The following is a 14,751-nucleotide window of genomic DNA, read 5'->3' as shown; positions in this document are numbered from 1 at the left end:
ACGCCCAACTAATTTTTGTATTTTTAGTAGAGACGAGGTTTCACCATGTTGGCCAGGCTGGTCTCGAACTTCTGACCTCAGGTGATCCCCCTGCCTCAGCCTCCCAAAGTGCTAGGTATGAGCCACCATGCCCCAACATCTTAATGAACTTGTTCCTAAAACCTCCAGGTTGGCCACTCCTCCAGCCCTCCCTCTGCAGCTGTGGAGAGGGTGTGGAGGGAGAATTTGAGGTTCTTCAGCACTCCTTGGGCTGGAGGTCCTGTTTCTGAGGAGAGCAAGGTGTGGAGGGGAGAGGGGCAGACTCCCCAGGACAGAATAGGTAGGGGCTTGGGCTGGAACCAGTTTCTCCTACCTCCCTCCAGAACTGGGAGGGGGAGCATGGGCTCAGCCACGTTGGCAGCAGCGGGTCTGCCTGAATTTCCTCTCTAGATCCCGGGCCTGATTAGGCCCCAGAGACAAAGAGTTGCCCTGTGTGCAGGAGGCTCCTAGGGTGGCCCCTCCCCTGCTCCCTGGCCCCCTGCCTGGACTTGGCCGTCTTGTTGGGCTGGAAGGATTTTTGGGCAGGTTGAGCTGTATCATATCTCATTCAATTTGCCCCAAGTCACAGGGGAAGAGAGGTAGACCAGTCCAACATGTACAGATGAGAGTACCAGAGGCCCAGAGAGGGAGCCTCACTGGTCTAAAGTCACACAGCAAAGTCCTGGGGAGAGCTGGGTCAAAATGGGTCTTAGGCCAAGAGGAACAGCACCCATTTATATGCCCATACTTGTCTCTTCCTCCCTCCACGCCCCCAGAACAACCCCTTGGGGGCCTAGAAGGCATCTCAGCACTTCAGTTTCCCTGAGTGGTGAGGCTGAGCCAGAAGAAGGGCCAGCATTGTGAGTGACCACAGTGAGATCTGCAGACCCAGCTTCCTGCACTGACTTCCCCAGCCCCTTTACTGAAGACTCATCCTGGGCCAGCCCCCAACTGTGTGTGCGCTCTGCCTGGTCCCACATGGTGTTTGTTTGTTTGTTTGTTTGTTTGTTTGTTTTTAGAGACAAGGTCTTTGTCACCCAGGCTGGAGTGCGGTGGTATGATTACGGCTCACAGCAGCCTTGACCTCCTGGGTTCAGGTAATCCTCCTACCTCAGCCTCCCAAGTAGTAGGCGCATGCCACCACACCCAGCTAATTTGTGTATTTTTTGTGGACATAGAGTTTGGCCACATTGACCAGTCTGGTCTCGAATTCCTGGTCTCAAGCAATTCACCCGCCTTGGCCTTCCAAAGTGCTGGGATTACAGGCATGGGCCACTGTCCCTGGCCTGGTCACACATGTTTAACCCCCACAAACAGTCTCTGTTGAGGATCCTGGATCTCAACAGATTATCCTGAAGGAGCCCAGAAGGATTCTTCGAGGCTAATCACGTTCCCCCACCCCAACTTTAGGCTAGAGATGAAGATCAGGGAGGCTGGAGGCTCAAGCTCCAGATGCCTGAGTGGCCCTTGCATGGCCCTTCTCAATTCCCGGGTGTACAAGAGCCGCCATCAGTCTCCATAGCAACCATTATCCCTGCCCTCCAGAGACCCAAAGCCTGACCTTCCCCATCTCCCAGAGGAAGGCTCCTGGCCTCGCAGAGGAGGAGACTGTGGGGTCTCAGGCTGGGCTGCTTTCCACAGCTTCTTTTGAGTTTGCCTCACTTTTTGCAGCCAGAATTTGGGCAAAGGACACAGCCTGAACCCCCTTTCCAGGGTCAGGGGAGGGAGATTCTCATTCCAATCCACTTTCCACACGTATTGAGCACTTGGTATGTGCAGGCCCTGGTTGGGCACTGGGGACTGGACAGACAAGGTTCCAGTCCGGCGAGCAGCTTACATTCTGGGAGGGAGACCAGCAATAAACAAGCAAACAACTTCAACTTTCCATGAGTGCTAGCCAGCCCTGGGAGGCTCTGCTGCCAGAAGGAACGTCAAGGGCACGTCCTGGGGCGGGAGACCCTTCCGGAGGAGGAGCAAGAAAGCTGCTTCTGCAGCGCTGAGCCTGGGGAAGGGGGATGAGTGGGGCCGCTTGAGACGGGAGGGGCCGAAGGGTGCAGGTCACTTAAACTCTCTGGAGGAGAATCAGCCCGCATCATAGGATTAATCGAGGGTGGTTAAACCCTTAGCACAGGGCCTGGCACGCTGTTCTGGTTTAGGGTCCAAAGCACCCTCCACCCCTTCCCTGGCCTGCTATGGGGTGCGCGGGGTAGAGGGAGGAAAGACGAGCTCCAGGCCGGGACGCCCCGGCACAATCACGACGATCTGGACGAGAGTGGGGATCCCCGGCCCAGCCCAGGCAGTTTAGGCCGCCCGCGTCTGGGGCCCCTCGCCAGCTCCTGGGCGGGAGGCGGCCTTCACAAGGCGGCTTTGTCCTGGCGGCGCCGGCAGGGCCTGGCTAGGCCACCTGTACTGAGAGTGGGGGAGTTAGGCGAAGGTTTCAGGTGCCTGGCGGCTCTGGGGCAGGTGTCGGCCGGCTCCGCCCCTGTCCCCAGGGCAGGTGTCCCGGACCCCCGCGGCCTGCATTCCAGCCCGCTCCCCCTCCCTGGTGTCGAGCTCCGGCCGTGTCTTTGATCCCGGGCCCGGGGACACTGGCCCCTCCCCTTGGGGAGTGAGGGGAGGAGACGGGGCCCCAGAGCGGGGGCAGGGCAGGTAGCGGGGCCTGGGCCTTCGCGGGTGGCTGCTCCAGCTTCCCCAGCCCTCCCCGCGTCCTGGTGGGAAACTCAGCCCAGAAGGAGTCTTCGGGGGCTCCTCGCGGGTTGGGGAACCGTCGGACGCCGGCGCAGGGGGCGGGGCAAGGACCCCGGGGAGGTCACCCCGCCCCTTCGCGCTCAGCCCTGCCGAGGTGAAACCTGAGCCCAGGTCGGGGGCGGGACCGGCCCGCGCCTCTCTCCCGGTCCCCGCACCCTGGCCGAAGGCGGCGAGCGCAGGGCCCGGCCCGGGAGCCGCTGGAGCAGGTGAGGGAAGGCTTGGCGCGAGCCGTACAACCCGGCCGTCGGGCCCCGCCGCCCAGAGCTGAGTCTCCTATCTCTCCCCTCGGTCCGCAGGGCCTGCGATGGAGCCTGCAGCCCCGGGTCGCGCCCCTCCCTGAGCGCCCCCGTCGGCGGCCATGCTGCCCCGAGGGCGCCCCCGGGCGATGGGGGCCGCCGCGCTGTTGCTGCTGCTGCTGCTGCTCGGATTCCTCCTGTTCGGTGGGGATCTGGGGTGTGAGCGCCGCAAGCAGGGCGGGCGAGCGGGGGCCCCGGGATGCTTCCCCGGCCCGCTCATGCCACGTGTCCCCCCAGACGGGAGGCTGCGGAGAGCCGCCGCCCTCGACGGAGACCCGGGGGCTGGCCCCGGGGACCACAACCGCTCCGACTGCGGCCCGCCGCCGCCGCGGCCGTCCAAGTGCGAGGTAGGTGCGCGCGGCCCCGGCGGCGGGAGTCCCGGGGGCGCCGCCCCCCAGCCCAGCCTCTTGGACAGCTGCTAGAATCACAACACCTGGCGTCTGTCCAGCACTGGCCAGCCGGCTGGGGCGTGCCTCGGACGTGCAACTTCTCTGCTCCCGACCTCAGTTTCCCCATTTGAAATGAAGGGTTGGCTCCTGCTGCCCCGTCAGCACACTCTTCCCGTCTCTGCTGCGGGGTGGGGCAGCTCAACCATGGGTCCTCACCGCCTCGCGAAGAGGGGCCTGCTGCCGACCTGGGCGTCCCTCCCCAGCTCTTGCATGTGGCCATCGTGTGTGCGGGGCATAACTCCAGCCGAGACGTCATCACCCTGGTGAAGTCCATGCTCTTCTACAGGTACAGCCAGGTGTCCGTGGAGGAGGGTCAGGAGTGGGGAAGGGACAAAGTCTGGGACACGCTGCTGGTCTCAGAGCTTCAGCTTCTTCATCTGTGACGTGGGGACAGTGTCCCCTTCCTCCCTTGAAGGGCGGTTGTAAGAACATCCTGAGCTGGGCGTGCAAAAGCTCTTTGCAGGTGGCGCTTCCATCTCTACGCCCCTCGGGGTGGGGGCTGTCCCATGTTGCTCCTGCTGGGGCCTCTCAGGCTTCCTCTCTGCCCACCCAAAAGGAAAAATCCACTGCACCTCCACTTGGTAACTGATGCCGTGGCCAGAAACATCCTGGAGATGCTCTTCCACACGTGGATGGTGCCTGCTGTCCGTGTCAGCTTTTACAACGCGGAGGAGCTCAAGGCAGGGGCCCAGCCCTTCCCCGCTCCCGCTAGCTGTGTCCACCTTTTTCCTCTCTCCAGGGTGTGGTGGGGTTGGAGAAGAGAATCTTCAGTCCCATCCACCTACTGAAGCGCAAACCCCTCTCTTTTTGGGGTTTTACCCCCTCCCCTCTGTGTCCCTCCCAGTGTGTGTTCTGGTGCTCATAGGCCCCTCTGCCATCTCATCCCCTGCCTTTCCCCCACACAGTCCCAGGTCTCCTGGATCCCCAACAAGCACTACTCCGGCCTCTATGGGCTAATGAAGCTGGTGCTGCCCAGCGCCTTGCCCGCCGAGCTGGCCCACGTCATTGTCCTGGACACAGATGTCACCTTCGCCTCTGACATCTCGGAGCTCTGGGCACTCTTTGCTCACTTTTCTGGTGAGAGGCCTGGGAGCCTGCCTGGCCTGCCCACGACCCCTGCATCTAGCCCTGAGCCCAGGTCCTGTGGCAGCCTCAGACAGCTCCCTCACCCCCTCCCCTCCCAGACACGCAGGCGATCGGTCTCGTGGAAAACCAGAGTGACTGGTACCTGGGCAACCTCTGGAAGAACCACAGGCCCTGGCCTGCCTTGGGCCGGGGATTTAACACAGGTGGGGACAGTGGTGAGGGGAGGCAGGGGGGTTGGTCTGGTGGTCCTTGGGCCCCTGGGGTTGGGTGGGGCAAAGAATGCTAGGAAGCCCCCCAGGAAGAACATTGCTGTGAAAAGAACCCTGGATGAAGAGACAGACAGCAGTTCCAACAGTCCTGTGTGTGCTGGATGACTTTGGCCAGCTCTCCTGCTCCCTCTGAGCCTCAGTTTTCTTGTCCATTAAATGGAGGATAATTTTAACAGCCCTGGGCTCACCAAGTGTGAGAAGAAGGCCATGGATGTGCTCTGTAAGCTGGACAGCGCCTCCTCTTCACCCCCAAGAGGATTGACTGTTGACAAAAGTAGTCTACGAGCAAGCTGGGTGCAATGGTTCATGCCTGTAATCTCAGTACTTTGGGAGGCTAAGGTGGGAGAATCGCTTGAGCCCATGAGTTCGAGAACAGCCTTGGCAACATAGTGAGACCCTTGTCTCTACAAACATTAAAAAATTGGCCAGGCGTGGTGGTTCATGCCTGTAATCCCAGCACTTTGGTAGGCCAAGGCAGGCGGATTACTTGAGGTCAGGAGTTCGAGACCACCCTGGCCAACATGGTGATGTGTAGACGGTAAAACCCCATCTACACTAACAATACAAAAATTAGTCGGGGGTGGTGTCACATACCTGTAATCCCAGCTACTTGGGAGGCTGAGGAGGGAGAATCACTTGAACCCAGGAGGCGGAGGTTGCAGTGAGCCGAGTTCACACCACTGCACTCCAGCCTTGGCAATAGAGCGAGACTCTATCTCATAAATAAATAAGTAAATAAATAAAAAGAACAGGTGTGGTGGCATACCTGCAGTCCCAGCTAGTTGGTGGGGATTGTGGTGGGGTGCTGAGGTGGGAGGTTTGCTTGAGCCTGGGAACTCGAGGCTGCGGTGAGCCATGATTGTGCCACTGCACCACTCTAGCCTGGGTGACAAAGCAAGACCCTGTCTCTAAAAAACAAAACAAAAAACAAAACAACAACAAAAAACAAGTGGTAGTCCATGATCATGTCTGAACAGTCAGAAAATACCAATACGTCAAAAAACAAAGGACACCTTCATGACCCTCATGTCCCCCAGGAGCTGGTCATCCCAGGTGGGCATGATGGCATCTCTTCATTGGCAGGTGTGATCCTACTGCGGCTGGACCGGCTCCGGCAGGCTGGCTGGGAGCAGATGTGGAGGCTGACGGCCAGGCGGGAGCTCCTTACCCTGCCTGCCACCTCACTGGCTGACCAGGTCTGGGGAAGCCTTGCCGGGTGGGGTGTGGCAGGCTGGGGGCTGGGGTGTGATGGGTGTCTCTGCTCAGGACATCTTCAACGCTGTGATCAAGGAGCATCCGGGGCTAGTGCAGCCTCTGCCTTGCGTCTGGAACGTGCAGCTGTCAGATCACACACTGGCCGAGCGCTGCTACTCTGCGGCGTCTGACCTCAAGGTGAGTGGGACAGGAGGCTGCGTGCTGGTGGGGGGCCATGGATGGGGACTGCTGCTCCCTGCTCCCATGGCCCCAACACCCTCCCGGGTCCCAGGTGATCCACTGGAACTCGCCAAAGAAGCTTCAGGTGAAGAACAAGCACGTGGAATTCTTCCGCAATTTCTACCTGACCTTCCTGGAGTACGATGGGAACCTGCTGCGGAGAGAGCTCTTTGGGTGCCCCAGCCAGCCCCCGCCTGGTGCCGAGCAGGTGCGAAGGAGCTACCTTCCCCTGCTCCTCTCTGCTTTGGTGGGACCCAGCCTTGTCTGGGGGATGTGTCATTCTGCCCTACCCCTGGTCCTTGTCACCCCTTATCCCCTCAGTTACAGCAGGCCCTGGCACAACTTGACGAGGAAGACCCCTGCTTTGAATTCCGGCAGCAGCAGCTCACTGTGCACCGTGTGCACGTCACTTTCCTGCCCCATGAGCCGCCACCCCCCCGGCCTCACGATGTCACCCTTGTGGCCCAGCTGTCCATGGACCGGTGAGGGTGCAGAGGGCAGCCCAGGGAGTATGGCATGGGCTGGGTTGGACATTTCTGAGAGGGGGTTCCATCTGGCAGCCTGCTGCTGTGGTAGTGAGCTGCCTGGCCCTCAGGGAGTTCCAGAAGTTGGAGACATTGGATATGGTGGAAAGAGCTTGGGCTCTGGAGTCATTCAGATGCCCGGAGCTGTCCCTTGGTCGCTGTGGGACCATGGGCAAGTCTTCATATCTCTGGCCCCTAGTTTTCTCTCTCAAATGAGAAAGTACCCACCTGGTGGGGGTAGTTGTGAAGATTCAATCAGATTGGCTCTATAAGTATTTGAAGGGTGCTCAGTAAGTCACTTGAGGAGGTGGCAGCAGCAGCTAACTGGGGAGGTTTTTCAGGCCTCCCTGAGTTGTGCAAGATGGGCAGAGCTGTGCTGATCTCCCCCTTCCCATAGGCTGCAGATGTTGGAAGCCCTGTGCAGGCACTGGCCTGGCCCCATGAGCCTGGCCTTGTACCTGACAGACGCAGAAGCTCAGCAGTTCCTGCATTTCATCGAGTCCTCACCAGTGCTTGCTGCCCGGCAGGACGTGGCCTACCACGTGGTGTACCGTGAGGGGCCCCTGTACCCTGTCAACCAGCTCCGCAACGTGGCCTTGGCCCAGGCCCTCACACCTTACGTCTTCCTCAGTGACATTGACTTCCTGCCTGCCTATTCTCTCTACGACTACCTCAGGTGGGCCAGCAGGCAAGGAGGGGAACAGTGTATGGGGTGGATGTGGACAGGGCACGCGTGGGACCCCAGGTCCCTGCTCCTTTCTGGGCCTCAGTGGCCTCTGTCAAGTGGGGTTTGTATTAGGCTGTTTCTGTCAACAGGGAGGCCAGGGCCAGCTTCAACAGCAGCTCCACCTGTGGTTGTATCCACCCGTCGCCTTGGGCAAGATGGCCCATGGTGGACGGGTCCTGTGGCTAATGCCCTGATGAGGGTCACTGGCCCAGTCCTGGAGGCTCCACTCTTCTCCCCTGCTCATGGGTGCTCCTCCTCAGGGCCTCCATTGAGCAGCTGGGGCTGGGCAGCCAGCGAAAGGCAGCGCTGGTGGTGCCAGCGTTCGAGACCCTGCACTACCGCTTCAGCTTCCCCCATTCCAAGGTGGAGCTGCTGGCCTTGCTGGATGTGGGCGCTCTCTACACCTTCAGGTAGGAGAGGCTACTTCTCTGCCCACTCCACTCACTTGCCCACACTGGCTCCCACTACCCACAAGCTCCTAGCCTCAGCCTGGCTCCCACCTGACCCTGCTGCACAGGTACCACGAGTGGCCCCGGGGCCACGCACCCACAGACTATGCCCGCTGGCGGGAAGCTCAGGCCCCGTACCGTGTGCAATGGGCGGCCGACTATGAACCCTACGTGGTGGTGCCACGTGACTGTCCCCGCTATGACCCTCGCTTTGTGGGCTTCGGCTGGAACAAGGTGGCTCACATAGTGGAGCTGGATGCCCAGGTGAGGAGGGCAGCTTGCTGCCACCACCTTTGATTCGAGCACCTCCCAGTCCAGGGAACTCCTGACACCTGCATGGGGGACCACACTGCTGGGCGGCACTGTTAGAAATATCCTCCTTCTGTAGAACTAAAGTCATCTGCCCTTTGGCCCTTGCTTTAGCTCTCAGGGGCTACAGGGTAAGCCTGTTTTCTGGAGCTGCACCTTCCCCGCAGGCCAGGCAAGCCAGGTAGCCACTGCTCCTCTGCCCCACCCTGCAGGAATATGAGCTCCTGGTGCTGCCCGAGGCCTTCACCATCCATCTGCCCCATGCTCCAAGCCTGGACATCTCCCGCTTCCGCTCCAGCCCCACCTATCGTGACTGCCTCCAGGCCCTGAAGGATGAATTCCACCAGGACTTGTCCCGCCACCATGGGGCTGCTGCCCTCAAATACCTCCCGGCCCTGCAGCAGCCCCAGAGCCCTGCCCGAGGCTGAGGCTGAGGCTGGGCGGGCGCTGCCCCTTGTCTTAGCATTGGGCAGACACCAGGGCAACCCAGCCTGCCCTCCGCCAACCCTGCTATTTAAATTATTTAAGGTCTCTGGGAAGGGCTGGGGTGGAGCATCTGTGGGGTGGGGTCTTCCCCTTGCTGCTATTGTTTGGCTGGCGTCTGGTCTCCCTCTGCCCCAGCCAGTTTGGGGCTGGTTCCCCCATCTTCAATTGTTCATCCCTTTTTCATAATTAAAGTTTTAAAAAATCCTTTTTGTGCTCCTCCTGGTTTGGGGGAGCAGGGGCACTCTGGGGCTAGGGTGTCAGTGCATAAGGGAGGTGCTACGTCCAGCTGGGGTCACAGGAGGGCCTGGGCCCTTAAGGGCAAGCACTCCCCCCACCCCCAGAGAGCCAGTCAGGGAGGGCAGAGGCTGGGACTGGACTGTGTCCTGCCCACCCTCCCCTGCCCCAAACCCAACACCATGAGGCTGAGAGGCTTTATTTGGCTTTATTTAGTAAAATGTTAAAATAAATAAATACAAATTGATCAGCTGCTCTGTATCCCCCCCACCCCCTCAAAACAAAAACCAAACAAACAAAAACAAAAACTTTGAAGCACAAAACTCCAAATACAAGTCTACCAAGACTGAAATCACAAAGGGCATGGACAAGAGACAGGGTTGGGGTCTGGCTGGCTCTTCTCTGCTAGGAGCTGGCTGACCTCTGGCCTGCCCGTCCCACCCCGCCTGACTGCAGCTCACCCTGGGCTAAGGACCCACAGATACCAGAGAGGTGAGGGCCCAAAGGCTGCTGGGGAAGGGGTAGGGGGTTGGGGTCCTCAGGGAGAAAGGGCCTTGTGGGAGGGGGTGCCAAGTGGAACTGGGGAGCCCTGCTTCCGTTTAGAGGAGCTATTTTTCAGAGTTCCTACCCTGGCTTTCTGGAGGGCAGCCCCAGCTTCCTGCCTCTCACTTTAGCAAGGGGGCCAGAAGACTGCCCAGGGCCGCCCACTCCCATCTTGGAGAGGAGCTGACTCAGAGGACAGTCTAAGTTAGGGTGAGAATGGGAGTCCTGCTTCCTGCCAAGGGTGCCCGGCCAAGGGACAGGAGCACCCAGCCGAGGGACAGGGGCGAGGTTCACACAGAGCAAAGTTGCCTCCACTCAACAGAAGCCACGGGATCTGGAGAACCCAGGCCCTGGAAAATGCACCTGGGCCACCATCCATCCCATTACCCTAGGAGCCTTTTGCCCCTGGGTAAAAAGTCTCTTAAATTCAGCCCTTTAGATAAGTAAGAAGGACCACACCCTGTAAGGGAATGAAGGGAAGAAACCACGAAGAGTGTGTGAGCTGAGAGGTGAGAGCCCAAGGGAGGCTCTGATGGCCCCAAGAGAAGTATCAGAGGTGGCTGGAGAGGCAGCCGTGCATGCGGAGACGGAAGTGCGCTGCAGACATGGTCACCCTCAGGGAAACAGCTGTGTGCAACCGCCCCCATGCACACTGCCTGTTGGGCCTGAACCAAGCAGCAGCAGGGACAGAGAGGCAGGCATTGCAGGGAAACCAGGCACACGATGGTGCCAGCAGGAGGCTGCCAGGGCGGCCCCACCAGGAACTGCCCCTAACTGCCTCCCTATGTCAGGTGCAACCAGCAGGCTTACCCCCAAAGGGCCTGATAAGGAAAGAATAAATCAAAACCCCAGATGAGCTCAGCACAAGTGAGACAAGACCCAGCAGGCTCCATGAAAGAAGAAGGACCCGCAGGCAGCAAGAACGCAGAGGTGGAGATGACAGCAACATGGCCTCACTGTCACCAGGGTGCAGCGCCTGGTCAGGAGCTGGCCAAGGACTCCCAGTCATCACTGCCACCAGGGCACAGTGTCTGATCGGGAGCTGGCAGGGGACTCCCAGTCAGGGCCCAGTGGGCAGCCGCTCCAGCTCTCTGAAGTGACTGCAAAGCCTGCTGGTCTCAAAAGTGGCTGTCAGAGCAGCTAAATTCTGGGCCATGGGCAAAGAGCAGCGGAGGGAAGGAGGAGGAAGCAAGTGGAGGTGGCTGGGGTGGGGCAGTGTCACGAGCGTATGTCTCAGGTGGTCACAGGCCCCCCCCAGGTCTGAGGGGACAGTGAAGGGCAGGGAGATTGAGTGCCAGGGGCCTCTTCTTTACAGTACAGCGGTGTTTTGGAATTTGAGTCTAGAATGTAGGTTTGGGGGCTGGGTTGCATCTCATACTCCATACTAGCTGACTCCCAAAACAGCTCACATCTGAATGTCAGGAAGAATCCACAGCCCAGCTGCAGGTGAGGTCGGAATGTACTCGACACTGCTGAAGGCGGCAGGCAAAGCCCTGGTCAATTCCTAGCCCCGTCCCCCCAACCCCTGAGACTCCTCAGGCAGCTCCTCTCCGAGCAAAGGCCTCTAGTGATGATGGCTTCCCAACTTCTTTCAGGAAAAGGTAAGTTAGGTGTTGTGTGGCAACCCCCAGATGGGCCCAGACAAGTTGAGGGGAAGAGCTCTAGACAGGGCAGACAGCCTGCTGCTGGTCTCTGATCCTCTGCCAACGATTCCTCCAACTAGTCCAGGCATCTCCAAGGCTCCCTGACTAGACACAGCACCTTGGTTTCTGAATGAGAAAAGGGAACTCTTCCCCCTCAGCCAATCAAGCAGCCAGGGCCTAACTCTGAGGCCTGTTCAGTCAAACTTAATTCCTTCTTCTGAGGCCCTTGGGAAGATGAATGGCGACGGCTGATAGGGATGAGACACATTTTACTCTAAGAAGTGTCTCTTCTCTGTTCCATTTGCTTTCAGATCTGTCTTTGTCTCTCTGGGCCTAACTGGGTGGGAGAGAAGCCGATGGGACCGTTTCTACCTCTCCTAGACTCTGGCCATTCCCAGGGCCTGGAGTGGACTTGGGGGAGATGCTCCAGCAGGACCAGGGTACAGAGCCTCCACCGTCCTCCCATCAGCCAGGGGCACGCCAGGGGCAAAGGTCTCCAGCGAGAGCACGCATCTGACACAATTTACTTCTGACAGGCCAAGATGAGACAATGGTCTGAGCCTTTCACAACCCCGGTTTTCTCAAGAAGGAGAGGCCACAACTAGCCAAGCCAAAGCGAGCGCAGTAATTCTAGCCAAGGGTCACCCAGGAGGCTTGTGGGTGGGTGGAGTGGAGTAAATTTCTGGTGCCTGGAGCCAACAGGCAGAGAAAGGAGCAGGAGTCTCAGACCTCTCCCCAAAGGCAAGACAGAGCGAAGGCCACACTGAGGCTCTGTCTCAGAGACATAACCTCAAAACATGTCACTCCTCCTCTGTTCTTTCTAAGCACCAAGGGCTGATGCAGCCAGCCTGCACTCCCACACCCTCCTGTCACGGCCAGGGTGCGTGCGCACCACTGAGCTCCGCTGGCCAGTTCCCTCGGAGGTGTCCCCCAGGCACTCATAATGCTGGTGGCTGAAAGACCAAAAGCAGCACCAAAGGAAGGGATCTTATTTAGGCACCAGCCTTTTGCTCTAGCAGAATCTGAGAAGACCACGGGTAGGGCCCTGATACCATCCACACTTCCATTTGGGCTTCACAACAGGAGACAAGATCCCTGCACCAAGAAGAGAGCACGGTCTTTTCTGAGGAGAGAGAAGGGTGGGGAGCTCCGCCTCTGTCCTTCAAGGAGACTGGCCCACCAGTCTAGAGACACACACACGGCAAAATGTCATTGTGATCAGCAGGGTCTGTGCTAAAAAATTATAACTACACGGCATTTTCTCCAGTTCTGACACCTTTTTAATAGAAATCACTGTTTTTAGGAAACAAATAGCACTTTTGTAATTTTTTTTTACAATGTTTCTTACCTTGATCTTAATTTAAGTAACACTAGGAAGACCTCAATATCTTTTATTTTCCTTTTTAATTTAAAAAAAAAGTTGTTTTTTTTTCCCCAGATACAAAGATTTTTGCCCTTGCATAAAAAAACAGTGCCCGAACGATGACACAAGGACTCACAAAGACTCACGGGACCTCACTGACACTATGATTCCTACTCTACCATGCAAGGTCTCGGCTACCCTTAAATGGACTGTCAGCCTGAAAAACAGCTTTTCTATTCCTTATTTTAGTTTTTGTTACCAAGAAAGTAAAATGAACAGTAAAATAAAACTTTCCTTAAAGAAAAAAAGAACAAAAACAAAAATTTAAAAAAGAGAAAAGAAACGTCTCCATTCAATTCACACACACCTGGGTCGCGTGCTGCTTCACTCAAGATCTTCTCTTCTTATAAATATAGAAAAGGGATGGAGCTTGTTTTCAAGTAAAATCACTGATTCACCTTTTTTTCCTTCCTGGACACACACCTCCTTCTTCCCTGCCTTGGGCAAGGGCCAGCGGCCCGGGCTCTGCTTGTTCTTGGAGAGGAGACAGCGGGATAACCACGGGGATGCGCGATTCACCAAGCAGGGAAGGAAGGAGACTGGCCAGGCTTCAGGAGTGGTGGGGTTACTGCGCAGGGAGCAGAGCGCAGGGGAGAAGAACCTACTGGCTGTTCTTGGTGTTGGTCTCCCCTTGCACGAGGCCCCCGCCAGACGTGATTAAATACTGCTTATTTGATACACTGTCCCATCCCCCTGCTCCCTCCAGCCACTCCCCTTCCCTCTTCTGGGCACTGGGGTTGGTTAAATCTCAATTCCTTTTTTTGGTTTTATAGTAGCGAAAGTTTAGAAACAGGAAAGCCCACACACTCTTTGGACTTGTCTTCTCTACCTAAACAAACGGCTCGGCAAGTAAGGATCTGAAACCTGCTCTCCTCCCTCCGCCCGTCCCTGCTCCCCACCCAAGAAAACAGAAACAAACCCATCGTGGCTGTGGAGGCTGCTGCAGGCACACACTGGTGTATAATAGAGAGAGTAAATATATTATTTCACTTGGCATGGTGCTGGCAAAGAACCTCCAGCTGGCACTATTTCATGTAACATGGTCCAATCTTTGCATGTACACACAGAATAAGAAGGATCAATTGGCAAACTCTGGTGCCACCTGGCACAAGCATCTTCTCTCTCTCTGGAACCAAAGAACCAAAAGAATTCTGCACTTTCCAGAAATCCAGCTTTGCTTTTCTAGAGTCTTCAGTGTTCTGCTCTCCTCGCCGCCGGGATCCCGTGGCTTCTCCTAGAGGGGCTCTGTTATTTAGTCTCTTCCCCCTGGTTACAGTTCGCTGTGCAGCTCTGGGAGGAGGGGGAAGGGGCCGGCGTGGAGGTGGCGGCGTTGGCAGGGGGGGTGCAGTCCGGGCCATTGGAGATGGCCCCCACAGTGGCCTCAGAGTCTACAGGTTTGGAGAGGTCGATGCCGTGGATGAGGCGAATCAGCTGTTTTACCTTCTCCAGGGAGCTGTGCATCTCCTTCTGCCGCGCCAGAATGGTGTTCTTCATTTCCATGCATTTCTGCAGCAAATGACAAGGGCAGTGGCACTGAGCCGCCTCGTTTCTAACAGGCCTGGCAGCCCCTGAGAGCAGAGCGCCTTCCCTCTGCCTAGGGAAAAGAAGCCCTCCTGACTGCTGTGCCGCCCCTGGGCCTTGCTGTGCTCCTCAGTGGAGTGGGCGGCTGCCACCTAAGGAACACAGCGGGTGGAGTGGATAGGCTGGGGGGGTCCAAGAGACAACACAGAGAAAGAGAGCATGTGGGCACCAACACGCGGGAGTGCTAACGCTTAAAAACAAACCAGCAGAGCCGCCATCAGACTTCCAAACAAAGGTTGTTAAAAAAAAAAAAAAGTTCCCACAGCTGCCCTGCAGCCTGTTTGGGCAGGTTTTGATACGCTTCTGTCATGCTAACTGGGGAGCCTTCAGGACTGGACTGAGCTCTCCAGGGTGGAAAACACGCAGTGCTATCTGGATTCCATCTGAGTGCAGCAGGAAGTGAGAGGACAGGCCAGCAGCATTTAGGAGGATCTTCAAGCCCCAAGGACAAAGGCCTGCAGCCAGTACACCTGCTCAGCCAGGGACTTGGGAGTCTTTCGCCCTTTTGCCCTCAGCCTCCCACACCTGCTGG

General features: G+C 57.5%; 2 protein-coding genes across 30 annotated transcripts in view; one reads left to right on the top strand and one right to left on the bottom strand.

The window, feature by feature from the left end:
- The first annotated feature begins 2,698 nt into the window (after positions 1-2,698).
- On the top strand, positions 2,699-8,999 carry LARGE2 (LARGE xylosyl- and glucuronyltransferase 2). Of its 2 annotated transcripts, XM_023215742.3 has the most exons (15): positions 2,699-2,972; positions 3,063-3,206; positions 3,300-3,409; positions 3,715-3,797; positions 4,068-4,191; positions 4,417-4,588; positions 4,696-4,800; positions 5,950-6,062; positions 6,133-6,258; positions 6,353-6,508; positions 6,622-6,782; positions 7,222-7,500; positions 7,812-7,961; positions 8,069-8,264; positions 8,522-8,999. In XM_023215742.3, exons 2-15 carry the CDS (start codon positions 3,125-3,127, stop codon positions 8,735-8,737), a joined length of 2,073 nt encoding a protein of 690 aa, XP_023071510.1. In that variant the 5' UTR covers positions 2,699-2,972; positions 3,063-3,124; the 3' UTR covers positions 8,738-8,999. The 2 variants fall into 2 exon arrangements, with proteins under 2 accessions (XP_023071510.1, XP_023071509.1); XM_023215741.3 differs by having other exon boundaries at positions 3,063-3,409.
- Positions 9,000-9,219: 220 nt separating this feature from the next.
- The window catches only part of PHF21A (PHD finger protein 21A), a 195,707-nt gene continuing 190,175 nt past the window's right edge, over positions 9,220-14,751 (bottom strand). For all 28 annotated transcript variants that reach the window (XR_002732298.3, XR_002732299.3, XM_026454081.2 and 25 more), the window contains one exon: positions 9,220-14,144. Coding sequence is in view for 26 of the 28 variants with exons in the window: in XM_026454081.2 (XP_026309866.1) it covers positions 13,887-14,144 (258 nt within the window). In the remaining 2 variants the exon portion in view is untranslated. The remainder of the gene's footprint in view (positions 14,145-14,751) is intronic.

This window comes from Piliocolobus tephrosceles, chromosome 13, assembly GCF_002776525.5.
Source record: "Piliocolobus tephrosceles isolate RC106 chromosome 13, ASM277652v3, whole genome shotgun sequence".
NCBI lineage: Eukaryota > Metazoa > Chordata > Mammalia > Primates > Cercopithecidae > Piliocolobus > Piliocolobus tephrosceles.
Note: the sequence above shows the minus strand (reverse complement) of the source record. Positions and strands in the feature narration are given on the sequence as shown.

Coding starts and splice junctions, on each gene's coding strand:
- LARGE2 (XM_023215741.3), top strand. CDS start 3,125: ATGCTGCCCCGAGGGCGCCCCCGGGCGATGGGGGCCGCCGCGCTGTTG. Junction 6,509..6,621: donor CCCCGCCTGGTGCCGAGCAG/GTGCGAAGGAGC, acceptor TTATCCCCTCAG/TTACAGCAGGCCCTGGCACA. Junction 7,962..8,068: donor GGCGCTCTCTACACCTTCAG/GTAGGAGAGGCT, acceptor CCTGCTGCACAG/GTACCACGAGTGGCCCCGGG.